The sequence below is a fragment of the Thermobia domestica genome, chromosome 1 (genome assembly GCF_964235325.1).
Source record: "Thermobia domestica chromosome 1, izTheDome1.hap1.1, whole genome shotgun sequence".
Lineage (NCBI taxonomy): Eukaryota > Metazoa > Arthropoda > Insecta > Zygentoma > Lepismatidae > Thermobia > Thermobia domestica.
This window is the reverse complement of record NC_137454.1, coordinates 116,034,730-116,059,491: the sequence shown is the minus strand read 5'-3', so window position 1 is coordinate 116,059,491 and position 24,762 is coordinate 116,034,730. Positions and strand designations below refer to the sequence as shown.

At 34.7% G+C, this 24,762-nt stretch overlaps 1 protein-coding gene across 3 annotated transcripts in view; it reads left to right on the top strand.

Moving 5' to 3' along the window:
• The window catches only part of LOC145688248 (uncharacterized), a 211,348-nt gene that overhangs the window by 178,507 nt on the left and 8,079 nt on the right, over positions 1-24,762 (top strand). For 2 of the 3 annotated variants that reach the window (XM_081762190.1, XM_081762200.1), the window contains exon 3: positions 2,797-2,868. The exons of the other annotated variant lie outside the window; for it this stretch is intronic. In XM_081762190.1, the coding sequence (XP_081618316.1) occupies positions 2,797-2,868 (72 nt within the window). The remainder of the gene's footprint in view (positions 1-2,796; positions 2,869-24,762) is intronic. 3 annotated transcript variants of the gene reach the window in all.

Below are 24,762 nucleotides of genomic sequence, written 5' to 3'. Positions count from 1 at the left end.
ATAACGATCAATTAATTTTTATTTCTCTATCAACCTGTTCCTCATGATACGCCAAATTATTGCATTATAATTTAAAAACAATGGCGACCATTCGATGTAATTCAAGAGAAAAAATTTACAGAGTAGATTGCTTCATCGATTCCTTTGAACGATCCTTCCTTTTATTTCCTTTGTCGGTAACAAGGCTCTATAGACAAGACCAGGCGTTCACTCAGAATTTTTTGTTGGGAGCAGAGGTGGATCTAGAAGGTAAAAACTGGGGGGCGCAGCCAGAACCCAAACTGTAATCGGTATATCGTGAGTTTACTATAAACTTTCAAAAATATATAAATAATAGCTTAAATTATTTTTGTCATTATAAAAACTGGGGGGGTAGGCCTTCCCGGTCCCCTGGCTAAATCCGTCACTGGTTGGGAGGAGTAGAAGTTTGGCAGAGGGGTTCAATATACAAGTCACTACATTTATGTAATATTGTAAGAGTAATTGTATTGTAATATTGTAATTCTCCGCCTGAAAAGACGATAAATAATTGTAAAATATTTCCTCCTACAGTTTCAGAAAAAGTGATAGAACTAGATTGCTTTTATAGGAGAAAGAGTACAGATGAAGGGTAAGATCAACTTTTCATGATACATCAAATCATTTTTCTGTTGAACAAGTATAATTGTATGCTGTACAAGTGTATGTTGAGTTAGAAAGTTTCGGGGGTGGGGTCCGGACGCAGTAGACCTTCCGTGGGGCCGCCCCTGGACAAAATCTGCAGTTTAGAAGTAGGATATGAACCACTTAGATGTGTTTGATGCTTTCCCATCGGTAATCAGACGTGAGATTTTAATGCGCGACCTAACCATCAGGCCAGGGAGAACCGGGAACTAGTCGCGATCGTCAAAATCAAATCGTTGATCGCGGTTGAGAGTTCCGCTCACTTTCTGTTCTCAATTCTTTGTTAACTCTCGTGCTTAATTTATATAGTTGCTATATTTAGAAAAAAAGATAATATTGTGATCTGTTAAAAGTTCATTTGCAAATCTGACAGAGGAAAATCAATTGTCTATCGCAATATTTTTAAAAAATAAGCAGCCCTAAATAAAATGTGCTTCTCTTTCGTCAGATGATGACAAACATATATCAAGGATATTAGAATATTGAAGTTAAGGTTAATCACCAAAATCTTGGATCCTGACGTAGTAGTTTTGTCCTATTAGTCTGTATTAGTGCGTCCAAATTACAGCAATAACTTGCCATTTTCTTATATATATATATATATATATATATATATATATATATATATATATATATATATATATATATATATATAACTGTTGGTTGTTGAGCAAAATGCAAAGATGTAGAAAAATATTGCAAAAAAGTTTCATGAGTAAGAATATTGTAAATTACTGCTGTTTCCAGTTTCATTTCTAACCTCCTTAGCAGTACTCTTTGTATTAATTAACTGCTTATGTTCGTCGCACTAAAATACAGACCGTAGGTAGGACAAAACTACGACATCAGGATCCAAGATTTTGGTGATTAAGTTTATCTTCAATATTCTAATATTCTTGATTCAAATTCCTCCACGTTACGTTACCACACCGAATCTAATTGTCCCGGCACTTGATATTTTGACTGTCTGACATTGCATATTTCTTGTATATTACCATTTCATTTAGTGACATTGCACTAATAATCTTCTGCAGGGGATTATTATATTAGATGTTAGAGTGCAGATGATTTACATGCTACAATTTTTAAGAATTATTATTATCAGTTTGATTATCCGCGCTTACTGGATGGTTGTAGCAACAACGCGGCAAAGATACGAATATACAGGGCCTATACTGCATATAATATCCTACATGTATAACTACAATAAAGGATGGTATTATGTTGCATGTAGTTTTTCAATGCGCATGCGTAGTAAGTTTTATCCCAGGTGGATGCTGTCACATGCTACATCTTGCATACAAGAATGATTGAAATCAGAAGTGTTCTTCCTAAGGAGTTTAGATGATCAAAAACTATTTATTTATTGTGTTTGCCCGTGCATGCAGGCAGTCGTTTTTTTCAGAAAAATATTCCGGGGGCACCGTTAGTATTCCGGAGGGGGCACTGCTGGTACTATTTTATTTATTATTATATCATACATGTGTTGTACTGCTACTCTGGCAGATATGGCTATAGTCACCATTTTGCTTGTACTGCTTTAAATTGTATGTACTACATGCATATTATGTGTACATTTCAAGTTAATCCATTAGTTCGTTAACTGTTGTAGTACATCGTCCCATCGATGCATAAAGTTGTTATACGGATCCTTTTATTGTAATACTACAACAATAACATTTAAATTGTAATTCTCGATACGCTGGAAAACGTTTCGAGGTGTTGGCCCATTGCGTAGTCGCCATCCCAATTAACTAGTGTTTCGGGAAAATTCCTAAACGGTCTATAAGTTCGAAGTGACAAGGAAAATCAATAGATCGGAGAAATACGTTTGAATGTTAAGCATGAAACTATGGTAATATCATCAAACAAGGTAAACATATACAGATATACATATAACTAAATCTATCACAAAGTAAAATGATATTTAAGAAGTTAAGATTTAAATAGACAAAATTTTATCTTCGATTCAATAACCTAGACCAGGTAAGTATAACTCTTTCTTATTTATTTGTTTGTTTTCAAAATAAATAATACAGGTAACGTACGATATTTGACTATATATATATATATATATAGCATGACATACTTTTGGCAGTAATGCATATATCTTTGGTTATCTTCTTATTTTAGCTGTATCGCGCCTTTGGGTATCGCGCCGCTGTTATTTTGGCTGTATCGCGCCGCTCATCATAATCTGAAGTGGTAAATAATTTCTTAATTTTTAAAATATTTTCTCTTTTACTAATATATATATTTTATACCATTTAAATATTTTGTTAATACTTATTTTCTTAATTTGTAGCTGTATATATATATATATATATATATATATATATATATATATATATATTCCACTTCAGCATATACAGATTCCAGCTGTTCCAAGTAGATCTCGACATTTATAAATGTAAATGAACTGTTTAATAATGTTTCATATATATATATATATATATATATATATATATATATATATATATATATATATATATATATATATATTATATATATATATTACTTTAAAATCTAAGCCATTTATATTATAGATGCTACCGTTATATCATACATATCCATACTGTATTATTTACTATATAATCCCAATGAAAGTTCAAAGTAGTAATAGAATTTCTGTACCCAAAATTTAGATTAATTTAGTTTAAATTAATACTGTTAATTAGATCATTTTACATATATATGCTGATAGATTATGAGCGAGAGAGGAGTCTCCCCCGAACCTATTTTATTTAGCAATCCATTTTATTTGTATTATTATTTCACCACAAAACAACTAATTAATCTCCTAAGAATTGTTACCTTTAGCTTCAAAACGTTTATATTCACAAAAGAAGTATTTGTATTCTTTTAAAATTATTTTATACTTTTCATTCACTTCTTATCGGAAAAGCTATCTACATATTTTAGATTTATATCTCACGGTGCGGACCACCTGTAATGCGCTGTGATGCAGATTGACAATAGCGGCTCATTACATATGTATTATTTTGGTCCGATTCGGGAAGGGGGGCAGTGCCCCCCCAAAAAAAATGTCTGGAAGAAACACTGCATGCAGGGGTGTCACTCCTCTGCAGCCTTTGCAGAAATTGCAGAGCATAACGCTACGAAAAACGTGCAAAAAATCAATTATAATTGTTATTTCTGTTATCGCAAACTAAAGCGCAGAGTTTGCGTTGCTCTGACGCAAACCGTTGTGATATTGGGCCCCTTTCAACTAGATTATTTTAACGACTTCTTTTTCCATTGTACAAATTCGTTGTGATACTGGAACTGAGTTCATTTTAATTACAAAACTAAGTTCACTTCTATGATCATTTGAAAGGAAAAGTTAAAAAAAAAAAAAAATACAAACGTAGAAATATCAATGAAAGCCTGTCTGTGACCGCAAAAGTAATCAGAAAGCTGGAAACACTGCTTACTGAAAAATTAGTGGATGGATCTTTTCAGGAAGCAGCTATTAACAGAGACTGACACACAATTTCAAGGTTTAGGTTATGTGTTTGAAAGATATGAGAATGCAATGTTCGATTCGTATATGTGCTTCTTGCAAAAAAAAAAAAAACGTGGTTTATTTCGCCTTTATCACTTCGAAACAAACTGGTACTTCCCACGCATAACGAGTATAGTAGCCCATCGTAACGGATTATTTGTATTTTTTTCTCCTTTCTTCTCTCGTAGAAACAAAATGCGGGGGCGGGAAAATCATGTTCTACCTGTTGCTGAAGAGATTCGGGCTGCTTGGTTCAACATCCAACAACAAGTTTAAAAAAAGGAAGACATTTTACTCTACGAGGAAGTGGTCCAGTGACGCTTAAAGGAAAGCTTCCTCAGATTGTAACCTTCTTGAAACAATATTACTATTACAAAAAAAAAAAGCGTAGGTAGCAAAGCAGCCGAGCTGATGTAGGTGAATGATAAAAGTCTTCGTATCGTAATAGAGAGTTCCTGACTTCAAATCTTACTGATGGTCATCCTCAATGATTTGTCAAATTTTTCTCCTGTTTCATTAGACGGACATCAATATACTATGATTTTAAAAAAAAATCGTACTCAACAAAGTACTTAATACGTGTTCTGATACGTTTTATGCTCATGAATAAATCTCTTCTTATCAGGAGTAAAAGTAAGGGAGAACGGGGGGGACGCCGTTCCCTCACCTCCAAAAAAATATTTCGGCGTTCCCCAGTTTCTAAAAATTGCAATGGGCAAAGGTAAGCAGGGGTACGACGTGACGTCATTCCGCTACCTACCGTTCCCCTACCTTTTCAGATCCACTTTTACTCCTGCTTCTTACAGGTATTAATTTAACAACAAAAACTCATAATAACTGAAACATAACACTACAAAGAATATTATAATTATTTATACGTTGTGATCAACTAACAATGCACATACAAAAGTACCACTTTTCTTGTAGTTTTCGAGAAAATCGTGAAAAAAACAATTATTTTGTAAAAATAAGAAACTGATGCTAAACAAAAACAATGCCTCTTATTGAGATGGAATTGATAGTGAAGTAAACCCACATGAAGCTCTTCAAGTGGCGAGGATGACCCGGGGCACCATTTTATGCATTGGATGAAAACACTATTGCATCCGCCATATTCCCCGGACATTACACCGTCCAATTATCACCTGTTCCATCCTTGTACAATCACCTTAACGGAAGCCAGTTCAAATCCGCAGTAGAGGTGCAAAATACACTTGATACCTTCTTCACTTCACAGCCCACCAGGTTCTATCGTGATAGAATCCATGGCCTTCCAGAACGTTGGCAGAAGGTCGTCAATGCTGATGGGGACTATTTTTGATCTGCCAGGTACGTCTTAGGTGACATATCGATATTCAAACGTTGGTGGGTGAAAAAGCAACAGAACTTTCGTGGTTACCGTTATATTAATACGCTCAGTTACCTTTCTAAGCAGATTTAGTTTAACTACAATACGTTATACTTTAATGAACCTGCGAAATATGTATATATTACTATTTAGAGCAAACATTTGACTGGCGAAAATAGCAAAGCTTTGATAATACGTACATTTTCCCGTATAACATACAGGGAACGAGTACATTCTAGTTTGTTTACATTCTCCTACAGTCTTGTGAAGGATTGTTATTATACATTCTAGCAACGTAATATTAAAAAAAGAATAGCGTAAATGACTTGAAACAAAAATCGCGAACAGAAAACGACGGAGGCGGGCGACGTAATGACGTTGTCGAGAAGATGTTGAGTTGTGTAGCCCACGTGTGACACAAATTGTTAAATCGCCGTTGTTTATTTTATTTTTTTTTTTTTTTCAAAGTGGTAATTCATCATTACCTGTACTTACACCGTCTTCCGTTTCCATATAAAGAAAATTGTTTATGACATCATGAGCTACGTACTTGATTCAAGTACCACTTCTGCTACGTCAGAGCAGGAACTTCTCCCATCTTTTCTCTTTTCATTTCTCTATTGTAGGTTACTTACCTAACGATACTGAGAAACAAATTTCTGAATGTTGAATGGTGGATACTGAAAAATCAAAATTATGAAGTAATGTTTGTTTATAATAATCTATGTAAGGTAATAATTAAAAAAAAACAATATAATGATCAGGATAACTTCATAATTCTGATTTGCTATTGCAGTGGTGCCCACCCCCCTTATGTTCATGACGCACCCCCTTCCCAATTATCTATCCGTAAGTGTTCTTCCATGAAACAATCTTCTTTTCGATTAATTTTTACACTCCCTGAAACATATTTATACAGATTTTTAACCCCCCCAATTTCAATTTCAATATTTCAATGACGCACTTTGCGTCATAGCGCCCCTTGTGGGCACCCCTGGCTATTGGATAATTTCATGCAGATAAATCATTATCAGAATCTGAGATTCTAATGAAGATGTTGGTAATATTTAATTATGTTTATTATATACAAGCAGGCCCGTATCCAGGGGGGTCTAGGGGGGGCCGGGCCCCCTAAATTTTTACTGGCCCTAGGGATGCGCTCGAGTCGAGACATGTCTCGAATCTCGACTCGACTCGACTAGAGATTCGAGTCGAGACACACTTTGTAAAATTCGAGACGAGTCGAGACAAACGTATTTCTCGACTCGAATTTTCGAGTCGAGACACGAGTCGAGTCGAGACGGCTCTTAAAAATCTCGACTCGACTCGAATGTCTCGAAAATCTTTCTATAATTTTTAATATTATTTTGAAGAAAGTATTCACTCAGAAACAGCCTTGAAACCAATTCCAGCTTTTATTCCTTTAGAAAGGTACAGAACGCATAAAATTAATAGTTAATCTTTAAAGATCAAGATTTAATTTTCAGCTCAATTCAGTTAATTAGAACTAATAGTTAATGTCGTTGTATTTGGTTGTACTGTAAATATAATGATAATAATAATAATAATTGATTATCTAGTTTGTGTAAAACTATTATCCGTAGTCTAAATCTAGTTTGTATAAAACTTGCGATAGAGTGAACATCATAAATTCTCTGAATGAGCAGTTGGTAGTCTATAGTAATTTAGCATAGTTATAATTATTGTGTTTTCGTTCCCATGAACGCAATAGGGTTTCGTAACTTCTGGATTATTCGCTTGCCCAACTATTCTCAGGCTTTAATATGTTGCAGCATATCACGAGCTACGGATAATATATAATGTAACATTTGTTGTACATCACATATTATGATACGAGACTATTTTACATAGTATATCTTATCTAATATAAATAAAATAAAGAGTTTGTTTGTGTGTTTGTCTGTCTGTCTGTGCGACCTGGGGACCAGACGAGTGGACCGAGAGTTCCCAAAATTTGGTCACGGGTACCTTAGTCCAGGCCCCAGATCAAGACGAAGCGTTTTTTTTAAATTTCGAACCAAGGGGGTCTCAGGGGGGACGTTTACTGGGACCGACCTGGGGACCAGACAAGTTGACCGAGAGTTACCAAATTTTGGTCACGGATACCTTGGTCCAGGTCCCAGTCTAAGGCGAAGCGTTTTTGTCAAAATTGGAACCAGGGGGTCTCAGGGGGGCGTTTAGCGAGACATGTAGTAAAAGTAATCCAAATTGATCGACATTAGTGTCAAATCCATAGTTTTCACGGTCGCTGAGATCAATGGTGACACTTCCATCAGCGATGACTTGCAAATTCAGCTACTACTGTATGCGGGCCGGGTGTCAGCGGGTGAGGAATACCGAGACATGTATAAATAGCCCATATTGATTGATACTAGTGTCAAATCCTTAGTTTTCGCGGTCACTGAAATGAATGGTGATACTTCCACAGGTGTTGACTTCCAAATACAGCCCCCATGCGAAGAATGGGTATATTAAGCTAGTATTACAATAAATGGACTGCTTGGATGCCAAGAACTAGTACAGATAAGTACCATCCACTTCTATGAATAGGTATTTTTTAAAAGGATTTTTGTAAACACTAAGTTATAAAACAATGAACTACATATAGTAGTTATGGTTTTGGTTCCCAACATAAAAGAAATATGGATTGTTCATGAGATATTGAACTTCAACTTTCACTCCTGGAAAATTTCAATTTTGGAGTTAGGCCACTTGGCATCAAAGCAGTTCACTGTAAGATAAATACATTCCGCACATTAGTAACATAGTTGTTCAGGGGCCTTCGATTTCCATCCTCTCAAATGAAAGCTGAATGATTGCTTGATACATGCTGACTATATAGGAGAAATAGTGTATTAAGTTTTCGAGCTTTGGTGCGTATCCGTATTTACACTCTGATATAACTTTAAGTTCACACTCAAATCGAGCTAATTGTTTAATGCATTTCGAAAGCTTTTGTTTTTATGCAGCTCATTAAGGAAAATCTATTTCATAATCGTAACATTTATGTACTAAGAAACTATGAACGTAAAGTGGACTCGACCTAGCCCCGTGGCCGCTGTGACTCAGTGGCACAGCTCTCACCCTTGGTGTGTGAGGACTCTGATTCTGTGTGTGTGTGTGAACTCCGCGGCTAGTGTATGCGTACAGAGTCGGAAGCGGTATGTATTGTTTATACTACTTACAACGTTACCCCCCACATTAAATATAAATTCACCCTTTCTCCCTTCTCTTTTTCGAATACAATGAACCGACTCTTTTGCTGAAGAACGATGCTAAAAGAAAATTGAAACATCTGTGTCTAAACTTTCTTTGAAGCGCAGTCTTTTGTATTTGTAAGGTTTTGCGAGTGTTTTCGAGATAGCCAAATTTTTACCATGGACTCCTGCTGCGAACTGACCGTGAGTAAACACACGATCTCGCTGTGCTCAATTTCTCTCGCACACGTGAAATGGGTTTGTTGTTTCCAAAACAAATAGGAAGTTACCTTGTGCTTTTGCATTTCTGCACGCACACAGGTACCATTGTTGTTTTAATGATCAGAAGAAATATCAAAACCATCCGATATATATGATGTAACGGATCCTTCTGAATCCGTGACATTGATTGTTACAGTTATCGATCGTGTGTTTTTGTTAAAAATCCACGATTTAAAAAGAATGATTAGCGTTTGTCTGGATATGAATTTATTAATTTTCTATAGTGTACAACCGTATTCTCAAGCTGTACCGGGTATTCACCCTTTCGTATATTTCCTGAGGTTGTAGTTCTCAGTTAAATAATTTGATTTATAAATAAGATAAATTAAAGGTAAATTTAAATTATAAATATTGCTTAAGGACTGCACATGATTAGACATATTCTTTTTAATTCCAACATTTATAAACTTTTAATCAAAATTTAGTTACAGTAAGAAATGTGCAAGCTAAAATTTCTTTATCAGTATAGTGCATGCTGATTATATGTAATTATTTATATTTTAAGCAGTCTATTTTCCACACAAAGAAATTAATTATTACGAATATTTAACTATTAATATTGCAAATGATGTCGAACAGTGCATAAACGTTGATGGCTGTAATTGCTTCTCTTAATCGGTGCTTGCCATTTATAAGTACGGGCAGTTGAAATTAATAGCAACAAAACAACTGACGATCGAAATTCAGAGAGAAAGTAAAGAAATAGTGCTGTATAAAATAGATATTTTACACATTTTTGGGCGAAATAATTTAATATCAACATTTATTTAGGAATTACGGGAGTAAATTTTGAATGTTAAATATGATTCAAGGCAATAATGTTCTTACAGAGATAAATTCTAGTTTATTCATAGCTCGGCATTAGTTGTTAGGTGTGACGTATGAATATAATTTTTGAAAAACTATAAAAGGTTTATGCGTCGAGACGAGTCCTGCTATCGATTTAAGTTATCAAATTTACATTTTGGACCATTTTATCTATGCAAAATTATTGATTGGAACTTTGATAGTGACAGTAGAAGCAATGAAGTAACCTGAGTAGGACTTCGTACGTGAATTTAAGTGTAGACTATGGACTTTTCACCAAGATGAGAATTCATTTTGTAATACTGTAATGTGGTATTCTGACACCGTCAGACAATCTCTATCAGTCATGGGAATATACTGCAGGCACAACGAGGAAGTTTATTTGGGACTTGAACGGTGCTGGATGGTATAACCGTTTTATGAGGTAATCCCTAATCAATTATTTACTTCACAGGAGTTCGGATAGCTGCAGTGGGAATCCCAGGATGACTGATTAATACGGAAAATTTTGCAGTAGGTTTAAATACAAAGTTTTTTTAGTTATTAGTGGTGGCACTAGCGGCACTGAAAATTAAAACTAATCAATGATAAAGAAATTTCTATAAGCTTTATTTTTCGTGTGTATTTGAACAGTGTGATGATGATGATGATGATTCGTAGCTAATTACCGGTAGCGTCATGCACTTCAGGTTCATAGTGGGAATGTCTTATAGCTGTAATCGCGTAACAAATATAAATTCTCGATTTTCATATTCTAAATTCTTTAGTTGATTATTAAATTTTGTAATTAATGAATGCTAACATACGAAATGAGCTTCGACGGTACCAATCATTCACAGTTGCCTGCCTCAGAAAACCTCTATCTTGTTACCTTACGATTCATGCAATATTTAGAAATGAACAACTTAAGAAAACAGGTAATATTGTTATTATCATATTGTCTGGTTAGTGGTGCCATGCTGGAAATTGGGATTTATCTATAATCAGCTTCTAATGCAGTAATGAATGATTTTTTTTCGTTTAAGTCAATGCCTCACATTCCATATATGTTTTCTTCATGTAAATATATCATTCTTCATTAATTTCTTTTATTGTTGAATAATTATAGTGTTTTTCATACTAAGTAATAATTATTCGGAGAAGTAAATAGAGCTGGAAATATTGGTATATTGTATCGCCAATGTCATAAATCCACTGCTCTGCTCCTTCTTAACTCACGATAAATAAGTTATTATTAGTAGTAATAATGTATGTGTCATTTAATGTTCGTGTGATGGCATGGCTTTTATAAACTGTAATATTCGTCAGAATAAGTAATTATAGTGTAATATGACTTTCAACTTAATCATTTCTTTTTGATACTGCAAGACGACCCTGAGGTGTAATATCCCAGTTTCTTAGCAGGCGCTAGCAGGCCCTATTTATATGTATTAGGTCTAAGTAATGGATAAATGAAGATACGAGCTGCTGTGTTGAGGCCAAACTCACTGTCTAGGCAACTGTTATGTATATGCGATGATGGATGTTTCTTTGTTATTTCTGAAACAATAAACATATTGAACAGGTTATTTTTCATTTCAATTTAAGTGCAGTTACAAATTTCTCAATGTAATTACCAAACTTCAGTATAAGATTTTTAATGAGAAAGACAAAGATTTAATTTCACTGATGGAATTGTTGCTTAGGACAAGATCCTGGTAACTTCTGATCAATAAACGAGATTTTGCTTAATGTCAGTACAGTAGATTTCTTTCAAAATAATGAATAGTGTAAAATCAGTTTCTTTTACATTAAAATATAATTTCCATTTTTTTTAGTCATAATTATTTAATATTTTAATTATTTATTTCTACTTTGGAATAATAATAATAATAATAATAATTATCATTATTGCAGTTATTATATTCTGTCGACCGGTAAAAAAAAGGAAAAAAAGAAGAAAAAAGGAAAAAATTTATTGGTCGTAACAGTGGCGACCCTAGCGTCGGATTTGGACTAAGGAACATATTCCAAAAGTGAAAAAAAAACTGTAACAAATATATATAAATATAACTATTATTAAATTTATAGTAAGTTTGGGGATAAATGAGTAAAGCTGGTAACGTAAATAATATAAGATTTTCTTAACTATGAGACTGAAGTGCATGTCGTAAGACGATGAATTGTGGTATGATGAAGAGATTCATTAATTCTGAAGTTGATAATTATGAACCAGACACGAGTCAGTGTTGCAAGAAAAAGAAAGCAAAAGCACTTACGAAGTTTGTTAATTGTTACAAATGTGATAATTGGTATCATGCGCGTTGCGTTAAATTGTTGCAATCGAAAATCGATCAGATTGATCGTGCGGAAATTGAGTGGTTCTGTCCTCAGTGTAGTACGCTGGAGGAAAATGAATATGAGGATTTCGAACAGGCAACAGCGACGTTTGTTGAGTCTTCTGAGGAAGTTGTAGGTGAGACTGGTGATAAGAATACTGAACATAGTGACGAACTAGGAATTATGCATTCGAATGAAAAAGAAACCGTCTCTGTTGAAAGTCAAGAACTAGGTGCACGATTAGAACCGGGATTTGAATCTCTAAGGCAGCTCATATTAAGACTTGATAGTAAAATGACAAATATGAATGATACGCTGTCCTCAAAAGTGTCCTCGGAAATAACCTCATTAAAATCCGAAGTGTCCTCGGAAATAACCTCATTAAAATCCGAAATGAGTACAATGAAAAACGAACTAACAGATAATTTTACAAATAAGTTGTCTTCTGAAATGACTGCTTTAAATGATAAAATTTCTTCACTTACTGTAGATGTGTTCGGTGTTAAATCCGATCTTAAGTCTTTCCAGGAAGAAATAAATGTAAAATTTTTGTCTTTGTCTAAAAGTACTGATAAGAAATTGGATACCTTAACAACTGATATGTCTAATCTTAAGGTAGATGTAGAAACTTTCAAACAGAATGTTAGTTCAGACTTAAATAAATATAAAGAGCAGTACGAGAAACAAGTACAGGGTTTGCAAGAGGCAAATGTGAATGTTGTGGCAACTGTTACCGATTTGGAACGCGACGTTACTGCAGGTCAGGAGAAATTCGAAAGTAAATGTCAAGAGCGGAGTACTAGGTTGGAAAAATTAATGCGGGAAAGTTTAAATGAGATAAATATGCGAAACGAAAATTTAGTACAAGATAATGTTAACAAACTTGAACATAAGTTGAGTCAGCTAAATAAAAATTTAATTCATCAAGGAAAGGAACTTAAAGTTAGATACCAAACCTTAAGTAAAGAAGTTAATTATTTGCGTGTAAAGCAACAAGAAACCGTTGTACCCCTTGAGGAAACCGGGCAGGATCGTACTCCGGAGTCGCGAGAGATGATTGAGTTAATTGCTAGAAATCTTGAGGATAGCAATGAGGTTAATTGTGGGATAAAGCCAGGTATTACTGCAAACGTATGTAGTACAGAATCTGATTCAGAATCTGAAACTGAAATATTAAAGGTAGTGGAATCAGGTAATGAAACTAATAATCTCGAACTTATGCCTAAGGATAGGGAACGGGTAGCAAATACCACTAACGGGACAAGAAAGAAAAAACGTTGTGATTGTCGAGAGAAAAGAAACAGACTAAATTCGCCTGAAATCGTAACTTCAGGAAGTGCGCAAAATAGATCAGCTAACATTGAAAAAGTGGATGTTCTATCAGATGGGAAGGTAATTCAAGTTTTGCCCTCTTGCGGTGCGAGTCAAAATCCACCTTATTCTCGGGAATTAAAAGATTTCCCCCGATTTAGTGGGAAAATGACCCAAGGGGTGGCCAGAATTTTCCTTGAAGAACTGTTACAGGCATTAGACATATATCATCTTAAGGACAAGGAGAAATTATATATTGCTTCGAAGTGTCTTGAACGATCCGCGAAATCATGGTATCGGAGCGTGATGGGCCAAATTCACAATTTTGATGATTTCGTAGATTTGTTTAGGGATCAATATATATCTCCACAACTAGAAAGAGCACAAAAGAGGAAATTGTATTCTCTCAGGTATGATAAAGGTAAATTCCCGTCATTAGTGGATTTCGTATGGTTTGTAGTAGAAAACTATCACTCTGTAGTCAGTTCCCCGTGTGAGCAGGAGTTGAAAGAACTTATTTTAGATTGTCTACCCGCGGAGGAAAGAAAAATTTTGAAATTAAGCTCAGTGAACACTATAAAAGAAATAATCTTGCGACTGGCTGATTTAGAATGTGACCCTATGGAGAATATTGAAATGTTGGGGGGAAATAAATTTCAAGTAACTAAACGTCCTAACATAAGATATGTTAAAAATGAGAAATTAAAGAAGAGGAAGGCTGACAATTCTGTGCAAACGGAGCCTATTTCATTTGGTGACAACCACAATAATAGTAATACACCATTCCATAATAGCGATAATCCTCAACACCCTTCTTGGAATAAGAAAAATGGGTATGACAAACGACGCCCGTGGACTAATAGTAATAGGAGAAAGTGGAATGGCGGAATGGCTAGTCGAAATTGGCACGCTGCTCAAAATAATAGAATTCCGATAGAGAATATGCCAGTAACATATTATACGAACTTTCCTCCCCCATCGTTGCCTCCTCCTATTTACACGAATAAAAACATGTTCAATCCCTTTATTCCAATACCTGTTGCTACCTCTAATCAGCAAGTATCTCCAATGCGTATGCCTGTCATTACCACAGTAACTTCGACACTAAACCCTCCTTATTCTGCGGTAGGAATAAGTCCAGTAGAATTAAGTTATTCATCTACTGGCTTTACGACAAAATCGGACAATCCTTCGGAAAACTCATCCAGCAGTCACCCTTAAGGGGAGATGTCGGTGTCTGCTCGTCAAATCTTCTCTCCCCAAATATAAATTACCATTTAAGTTGTCAACCATCTAGTGAAAGTAACGCTAAATTATCAAATGGTTTTGTTAAACCGTTAAGTATACAATTTTTAGCACAATTCGTCTTACAGGAAAATTTGGAAAATATTGATTCCAAAAAGTTTGAAACGTTTCCCTCGCCGACGATAAATTGTGAAATCGGAGGACGACAAATTAACTGTATTTTAGATACTGGCGCTGAAGTCAACCTTCTTAACTATAAGATTTGGAAGACTATTCAAGAGACATTTCCAGCGGCCAAGCTAAAGCCAGCTTCATTATTTAATTTAAAGGCTTTAGCCGGAAATGATACTTTTACTGTAAAGGGTTTCCAGAACATAACTTTGAAGATCCAGAACAAGTTATTTGATGTTCCAATTTTTGTGGTGAAAGATATGCAAGCTGATTTGCTGTTAGGTTCACCATTCTTTGTAAAATTTGAATTGAAGTTGGATAGCGAAAAGAAGAAACTGTACTTACGAGATAATAACAAATCAGAAGTTGTTTTAGATATTGTATACCCTAAAGTATTACTAATACAGTTCGACACTGAACGAGAAATTAATGAAACCCGCGCTATCTTCAGTAACTCTCTTGATAATGGAGAAATTCCGGATACTGAATTGATAAATTATGTAAAAGAAAGAAAAGATTTGGATGATAAATCAAAAGATAAACTAATAAAACTTTTGCTAAAATACAAACATCTTTTTAATGAATACCCCAGACAGATAAAATGTGAACCATATAAAATAGAATTAGCTGATAAGGAACCTGTAATTGGTAAATTATATCCTATTCCTCAGGCTATGCAGGAAGACTTTCAAAAGGAATTGGAGAAATGGATCAGATTAGGAATAGCGGAAGAAAGGCCAAGTGCCTATCGTAACCCAGTCCATTGTGTTCGAAAGGCATCTGGAGGAGTTAGACCAGTGATAGATCTTCGCCTCTTAAACAAAAAGGTTATTACACCCAAAATACAGGTTGAACCCATCGGAGAAATTCTTGCCAGAATTTCTGGGGCAAAAGTATTCAGTTCCATGGATGCCACTATGGGATACTATGGAGTACCATTACATCCGGATTCGTATGAATGCACGAGTTTCGTATACTTAGGTCGTCAGTTTGTTCTCCGTAAATTACCTATGGGTTTGAAATCTTCTCCTGCTATATTTCAAAATATAATGAACACTTACTTCGGTTTAGACACTAGAAACTTTGTAACTGTTTATTTGGATGATCTTTTATGTTTTAGTTCAAATTTGGATGCACATTTTGAGGATTTAGAAAAGGTGTTTAAAATTTTCCAACTTGGAAATTTTTCTCTTAATTTCAAAAAGTGTCAGTTTCTGCAAACAGAGATTCTGTTTTTGGGCCACGTAGTCAGTGGTGAAATGGTTAAACCAAATCCAAAACATAATGAAGTTATTCGGCACTTTCCGACACCAAACACCAAGAAAAAATTAAGATCATTTCTTGGAATTCTGTCATGGAGAAGGAAGTTCATACCTGATTTTGCGAACTTGACAGCTCCATTGTACAATCTTCTGAAGAAAAATGTAAAGTTTCAGTTAAGCCCGGAAATTGTAGAATTATTCGAGCAACTCAAGATATTACTGTGTGAACCTCCAGCATTAAATCAACCAGATTTTTCGAGAGAATTCCATCTATATTCGGACGCATCAGCTGAAAATTTAGCTGGGTTCTTAGCACAATATGGTAAAGAGAGTAAAGAAGATTTGTTGGTTTTAGGGTATGCTAGTCGAAAACTAAAATCTTATGAACTTTCGTATTCAGTTTTCCAACTTGAGTTAGCAGCAGTTTTATTTCTATGTGAGCATTTTGCATATTACATTCTTGGCAGGAAAATCACAGTTCATTGTGATAACAGTGCGGTAACCTACGCGTTTACATTGCAAAACTTAGATTCAAGAACTACAAGAATGCTACTTAAGTTGCAAAGATTTGATATTTCATTCGAGCACATAAAAGGTCATGATAATAAAATTGCTGATATCCTAAGTAGAAATACTCCAGAAATACCTGGAGAAGTAACAACTTGCCAGATAAATTTTCTTACAAATGATGAGTGGTTTGAGAAAGAGGAAATCGAGGCTAAGCAGAAGTGCGATTCCTACTGTAAAGAACTAATTTGTAGAATAACTTCCAATCCGGAGGATCCTAATGTTCAGCTAATTAATAATTTACTCTTTATTAAGGATAGAAAATCAAATAATTGGCTATTGGTTATTCCAGAAGATCTTATTCTAAAATGTGTTAAAAGGATTCATGAAGAAGGTCACTTTGGTGTAACTAAATGTTTGGTCTTTGCAAGAAAATTGTTCTTCTGGAAGAAACAAAAGCAAACGTTTTTGAAGTATATCAAAAATTGCGAAATATGTGCGAGAACAAAGTTTTCCAACCGGGCTATTGCCAGAGAGGATATGCATATTGAAGCGGATAAACCGCACCAAAAATTATGTATTGATCTCGTGGGCAAGCTTCCTTGTAGTTATGGGTTTTACTATATACTATCAGTGGTGGATGTCTATACGAGATTTGTTTGTTATTTTCCACTGAAAACTTCGACAACTTCGGAAATTATCAAAACATTAGAGAAAGAATATTTTCATGTTTTTCCGTATCCGACGTCTATAATTTCAGACAAAGGTCCACAGTTTCTATCCCACCTGTGGAAATCATATTGTAATAAACACGGAATACACCATATGCTGACTACTCCGTACAATCCGAAAGGGAACGGAATTGTAGAAAGATCTCATAGAGAGTTAAATAGAATCATTAGAATGATGTGTCAAGAAAACCACTCTAAATGGAAAGACAGTATCAGAGTAGCCCAGAATTTAATTAACCATTCCTACAATAGTGGCAGAGATTGTACGCCTGCTGAGTTATTTCTATCTTATTCAGCAAGCGACCGGTTTAAAGAAAATTTCTCGTGGCCTTCTGAAAATAATAATTCTAATATTAATAGGAAATATATTCAAACAAATCCGAGAATTTTAAGTAAAAGATTGAGGAAGCGGGAAAAATCTCAACAGGAACCTATAATTCAAGAAGGTAATTTAATTATGATAAAGACTCATCCGCTATCAGATGCTTATCATAAAATAATACATAAATACATGCCTACCTATAGAGGACCATATGTAGTAACCAAAGTAAATAAAAATAACGTTTCACTAAAAGATTTGGAAGGGAGAGAAGTATCGAGTCAGAATTTTTCCAATATTAAGATCTTTGACTGTTCCGATGAGAAACGCGAAGAGCTACTTGTTAATTTTAAATAATGCTTTCAATTTTATGTTTAATGTTTTAAGTTTGTTTAATGTTTCAAAAAATATATAATTATATTTTTTTTGTCCGTCCGCGGAAAATGTAACGGATCCTTCTGAATCCGTGACATTGATTGTTACAGTTATCGATCGTGTGTTTTTGTTAAAAATCCACGATTTAAAAAGAATGATTAGCGTTTGTCTGGATATGAATTTATTAATTTTCTATAGTGTACAACCGTATTCTCAAGCTGTACCGGGTATTCACCCTTTCGTATATTTCCTGAGGTTGTAGTTCTCAGTTAAATAATTTGATTTATAAATAAGATAAATTAAAGGTAAATTTAAATTATAAATATTGCTTAAGGACTGCACATGATTAGACATATTCTTTTTAATTCCAACATTTATAAACTTTTAATCAAAATTTAGTTACAGTAAGAAATGTGCAAGCTAAAATTTCTTTATCAGTATAGTGCATGCTGATTATATGTAATTATTTATATTTTAAGCAGTCTATTTTCCACACAAAGAAATTAATTATTACGAATATTTAACTATTAATATTGCAAATGATGTCGAACAGTGCATAAACGTTGATGGCTGTAATTGCTTCTCTTAATCGGTGCTTGCCATTTATAAGTACGGGCAGTTGAAATTAATAGCAACAAAACAACTGACGATCGAAATTCAGAGAGAAAGTAAAGAAATAGTGCTGTATAAAATAGATATTTTACACATTTTTGGGCGAAATAATTTAATATCAACATTTATTTAGGAATTACGGGAGTAAATTTTGAATGTTAAATATGATTCAAGGCAATAATGTTCTTACAGAGATAAATTCTAGTTTATTCATAGCTCGGCATTAGTTGTTAGGTGTGACGTATGAATATAATTTTTGAAAAACTATAAAAGGTTTATGCGTCGAGACGAGTCCTGCTATCGATTTAAGTTATCAAATTTACATTTTGGACCATTTTATCTATGCAAAATTATTGATTGGAACTTTGATAGTGACAGTAGAAGCAATGAAGTAACCTGAGTAGGACTTCGTACGTGAATTTAAGTGTAGACTATGGACTTTTCACCAAGATGAGAATTCATTTTGTAATACTGTAATGTGGTATTCTGACACCGTCAGACAATCTCTATCAGTCATGGGAATATACTGCAGGCACAACGAGGAAGTTTATTTGGGACTTGAACGGTGCTGGATGGTATAACCGTTTTATGAGGTAATCCCTAATCAATTATTTACTTCACAGGAGTTCGGATAGCTGCAGTGGGAATCCCAGGATGACTGATTAATACGGAAAATTTTGCAGTAGGTTTAAATACAAAGTTTTTTTTAGTTATTAGTGGTGGCACTAGCGGCACTGAAAATTAAAACTAATCAATGATAAAGAAATTTCTATAAGCTTTATTTTTCGTGTGTATTTGAACAGTGTGATGATGATGATGATGATTCGTAGCTAATTACCGGTAGCGTCATGCACTTCAGGTTCATAGTGGGAATGTCTTATAGCTGTAATCGCGTAACAAATATAAATTCTCGATTTTCATATTCTAAATTCTTTAGTTGATTATTAAATTTTGTAATTAATGAATGCTAACATACGAAATGAGCTTCGACGGTACCAATCATTCACAGTTGCCTGCCTCAGAAAACCTCTATCTTGTTACCTTACGATTCATGCAATATTTAGAAATGAACAACTTAAGAAAACAGGTAATATTGTTATTATCATATTGTCTGGTTAGTGGTGCCATGCTGGAAATTGGGATTTATCTATAATCAGCTTCTAATGCAGTAATGAATGATTTTTTTTCGTTTAAGTCAATGCCTCACATTCCATATATGTTTTCTTCATGTAAATATATCATTCTTCATTAATTTCTTTTATTGTTGAATAATTATAGTGTTTTTCATACTAAGTAATAATTATTCGGAGAAGTAAATAGAGCTGGAAATATTGGTATATTGTATCGCCAATGTCATAAATCCACTGCTCTGCTCCTTCTTAACTCACGATAAATAAGTTATTATTAGTAGTAATAATGTATGTGTCATTTAATGTTCGTGTGATGGCATGGCTTTTATAAACTGTAATATTCGTCAGAATAAGTAATTATAGTGTAATATGACTTTCAACTTAATCATTTCTTTTTGATACTGCAAGACGACCCTGAGGTGTAATATCCCAGTTTCTTAGCAGGCGCTAGCAGGCCCTATTTATATGTATTAGGTCTAAGTAATGGATAAATGAAGATACGAGCTGCTGTGTTGAGGCCAAACTCACTGTCTAGGCAACTGTTATGTATATGCGATGATGGATGTTTCTTTGTTATTTCTGAAACAATAAACATATTGAACAGGTTATTTTTCATTTCAATTTAAGTGCAGTTACAAATTTCTCAATGTAATTACCAAACTTCAGTATAAGATTTTTAATGAGAAAGACAAAGATTTAATTTCACTGATGGAATTGTTGCTTAGGACAAGATCCTGGTAACTTCTGATCAATAAACGAGATTTTGCTTAATGTCAGTACAGTAGATTTCTTTCAAAATAATGAATAGTGTAAAATCAGTTTCTTTTACATTAAAATATAATTTCCATTTTTTTTAGTCATAATTATTTAATATTTTAATTATTTATTTCTACTTTGGAATAATAATAATAATAATAATAATTATCATTATTGCAGTTATTATATTCTGTCGACCGGTAAAAAAAAGGAAAAAAAGAAGAAAAAAGGAAAAAATTTATTGGTCGTAACAATGATACGAAACAGCTAACAGAGGGAGGCAAAGATAAAAGTAGGCCTATACCAAGTTTTCCGCGTGGTACCATTATGGAGAATAAATATTTGATAAAGTCACGTAGATGCGCTTAAACCTATTCCATCTGTCCTTATAATTTTTCTGGTCTCATCAATTTCTCAAGAGAATACGTACAACATATGTCCAAATTCCATATATACTCTTTCTAAACTAATGAGTAAACTCATTAAGAACACCAACTGATATCAATAAACAGGAAAGAAAACAATACTTTATACTTCTATCATTTGGTACACATCTCTATGAAGCACAGCTTGTTTCTTTTTGAAATAGCTCCTTCGTGTCACAGCTGTGGTTAGTTTTGTTTTGTGTTAGGATGAAAGAGAGAAATGCAACATTTGCTTCGCGGTGAAGTTATATATATTATTAAGATGAGCGGTGATAAGCGAGGTTTAACAAAGAGCGCCTTTCGGATGCACAATTTAACGGGTAGTTGCAGTCCGTGTTGAGAATCGAACCAAAGCTATGTAAGACATGTTAATATTGAGCTCTTTTGTGGTAAAAGTGAACTTCAGAAACACACAAAAGACTTGAAACATCAAGCTAATGTAAAGCAATTGAAAAATAGCCTACCTATCGCTGCATCTTTTCCGTGGCTAGAAACATGCAGTGTGTAGCAACAAGAATCGTGTTAAGGACTTTTTTTTCGAACATAACATTCCCTTCCACACCATAAAAGACAATATAATGTTTGTTAAAAGAAAGTGCACATAATATTTTTAAATTTTGTTTGTGATCCTATCATGCATAATTATAAATAATGCCTTTCATACTACGAGAATGAGTTCAACTATACGTCATGGCCCCTCTAAAGCGGGGCCGCGGTGGCTCAGTGGTAGATCGTTCACCTCTGGTGCTTGGGGACCCTGGTTCGATCCCAGCTCGTACCAAGTGAACTTTGTGGTGGACAAACACCGTGTGCGTGGGTTTCCTCGGGGTTCTTCCGTTCCTCCCACTTTCTTCATTCCACGATTTCACTAATTTCTCATCATCACCCCTCTCCTTTAGCCTAACCGGCATAACCGTGGGACGTAAAACTAAAAGATTTCACTTCATTTTTTCCCCTCGAAAGCGATATCTTTCAAAATTATTTATTGTTAGATATTGTAAATTTACAGTATCTATTTTAGTGGACGGGAAATTTTGCATCTAATCGGATAATTTCATGGCTTCTAACAGGAATTCGCAGTTACGAAATTTGCATCACTGTCTTTTGAAAGGATGCCTAGAAAAAATACTACTAGAAAATAACTGAAAACACAAAATGGATTTGATAGCCAAATTCACGTCATCTTGGTGCGTCATCATTTTTCTTTAAATATTTGTATTTAGTATTAGATTTGAGTTTAGTGTCCCTTTTAGCATCAAGGCTATATGAGACGTGAACTTACAAATTAACGTGGGTTCAGAACCACAGGAGTTCCCATCGGAAATCGAACCTAGGTCTCCCGCACCAAAGACGCGTACGCTAATCATATGGACAAGGGTGTTCGATATTTAGTAATGTGTACCTAAAGTTGTGAAATTGCGCTTGTATAATGGAATGCAATTCCTTCTACTGACATAAACCTTCACAATACTTAGCTGGACAAAGTATCTTTAAAAACAAAATGTCACTCTTTATGTTTCAGTTCCTGGTTCGACTGAAGGATGGAACAAATTGCAATGAGCGTTTTTGGATCCTACTTTGTGTAGTTGATTCATCATAAACTTGGTATTTGATACGGATATGAACTATTACACTTATTTGGTGTTTATTTCTAAATAATAAGTCCTAATACAATTTCATAAAGTTGTAATTCTTCTTTAGTTTGTATCACTTTACACAATGACAAATCCAAAAGGTGTGTTGTATCGGTGCAGTACCAGTTTTTCACGTTTTTCAAAATGTTCCAAAACCCAAAGAATAATCTTTAATTTCTGATACTTTAGTCGTCACAAATTACAATTTTATAATGTAGTCAATGTTTATAATTACTGGGCAGTTGGGCGTTTAAACTAATGACATCATAATAAAGTCAAAACCCTAATTTTGAGTTGAATTGATTCTGATTTTAACGTCCCGTTCAGCAGCGAGGCTATGTGAGACGTGGACCTACTGATTAACGTGGAATCCGAACCTCATGAACTCCCACCGGGAATCAAGCCCAGGTTTCCCACGCCAAAGGCAAGTATGCTAACCGTTAGCCACGAATGAGCTCTACCATAATTTTAGTGGGCGATAAAAAATATCTCGCCAGTGCTTTTACAATAAATAAAATTTTATAAGTATTAAAGAATAGTGGTAAGAGATTTTATAATAGCTCTTTTATTTATGAGATATGAGTATTTTGAAAAAAAAAAACAACAACTAAAGAATAGGTTGGCGGAACCACAAAAGACTCGTAAAATAAACTTTCTTATAAATACATACGCACCTTACTCACCTTTTGTAATTGCTATGCTTACGTTCTCCATAAAAACAGAAATTCTCTTTTAGTGATACTTTACACAAGATCATGAAGTGGGTTCAAATTTAATTAAAGGCAAAATACAATACAATAATTCACAAATATTGCCTCAAGTGAGTTTAAAGATTTCTAAACACTAGTGCGAAACCGGGCTCTGCCGTTGCGATCGATTTACAGGTCTTGAGACGAAAGTAAGAAGGGTCTTACGCACACAGTAAGTAAAAACAATTAATATGCCGGTAACTTTCCCCCAAATGGGTGTATCTTAAAACTAATCTCACCATTATTTTTCTAATTAAATTCTAGCCCGAAATTATGTATCATATTACCCTATTCCCATTTTGAAAACTTGACCTTAATTCAAAATGGCGGATTTCAAGATGGCTGCCATCAAGGTCATATCTACCATACGACTTCCCCCCAGGACTTATATGTATCCACATGGTTTTTCTTCACTTTTCTTCATTAACGCTCCGTTTACAAAGGGTAGTAAGGGACTTCTGTGGTAATCTCTAATAACCACATCACAACTCTTAAAAGTTATTAAAAAAAATAGAAAACATGCACCATGGCAAAAATTTGTCATCACAAGTAATGATGCATACATGCCTTCTATCAGCAAAAAAAGTTTCATTGAAATTGGAGCCGGACATTTGAGTGATGTCCCTTGTGGGATGTGATTGAACGTGACGTCAGAACACATCGCCCCCCTTCCCGGAATTTACGGGAATTAGGTGACTGAGTGAGCACATGTGGTGCCAGCTCTCTCCAGCGACCTATCAAGGATCATTGCGTGTATGCCAAGACGTGTCGCCGTTTTTATCCATGCCAAAAGTCGACATACTGACAATTAGGTAGGTAGTCATGATGGTCTGGCTGATGTGTGCGTATATTTTAACTCGTACATTTTGTCTCGACTCGAATTTCGAGACGTCTCGACTCGAATTCGAGTCGAGTCGAGACAGAGACTGTCGAGTCGAGACACGAGTCGAGACAGAAACATATTTTCGAGTCGAGACACGAGTCGAGACAACATTTTCTCGAGACGAGTCGAGACAGGCTTAAATCTCGACTCGACTCGACTCGAATGCATCCCTAACTGGCCCCCTCTAAAATTCTCACGGTAGGTTTGCAAATGAACTATAATATGGGATGAACTAATATTTTTGGATCGGCCCCCCCTAACTTCCACCGGCCCCCCCCTACATTTTCGGGCTGGCTACGGGCCTGTATACAAGGTCTTCGAGAAAAAACGGCGGGCTGCTATTAAGGAATGATGGCACTTGGGTAGTTGAATCATACAATAATTTTGTTTGGCAAAATCAAATATTTTGTTCAGTGCAAAAACAAATGCAGTGCTACCAGAATCAACTACTCGTATATTGTGACAAAGAAAATAAGAAAAGTTGGTTTGCATGCCACAAATTTTCTATTT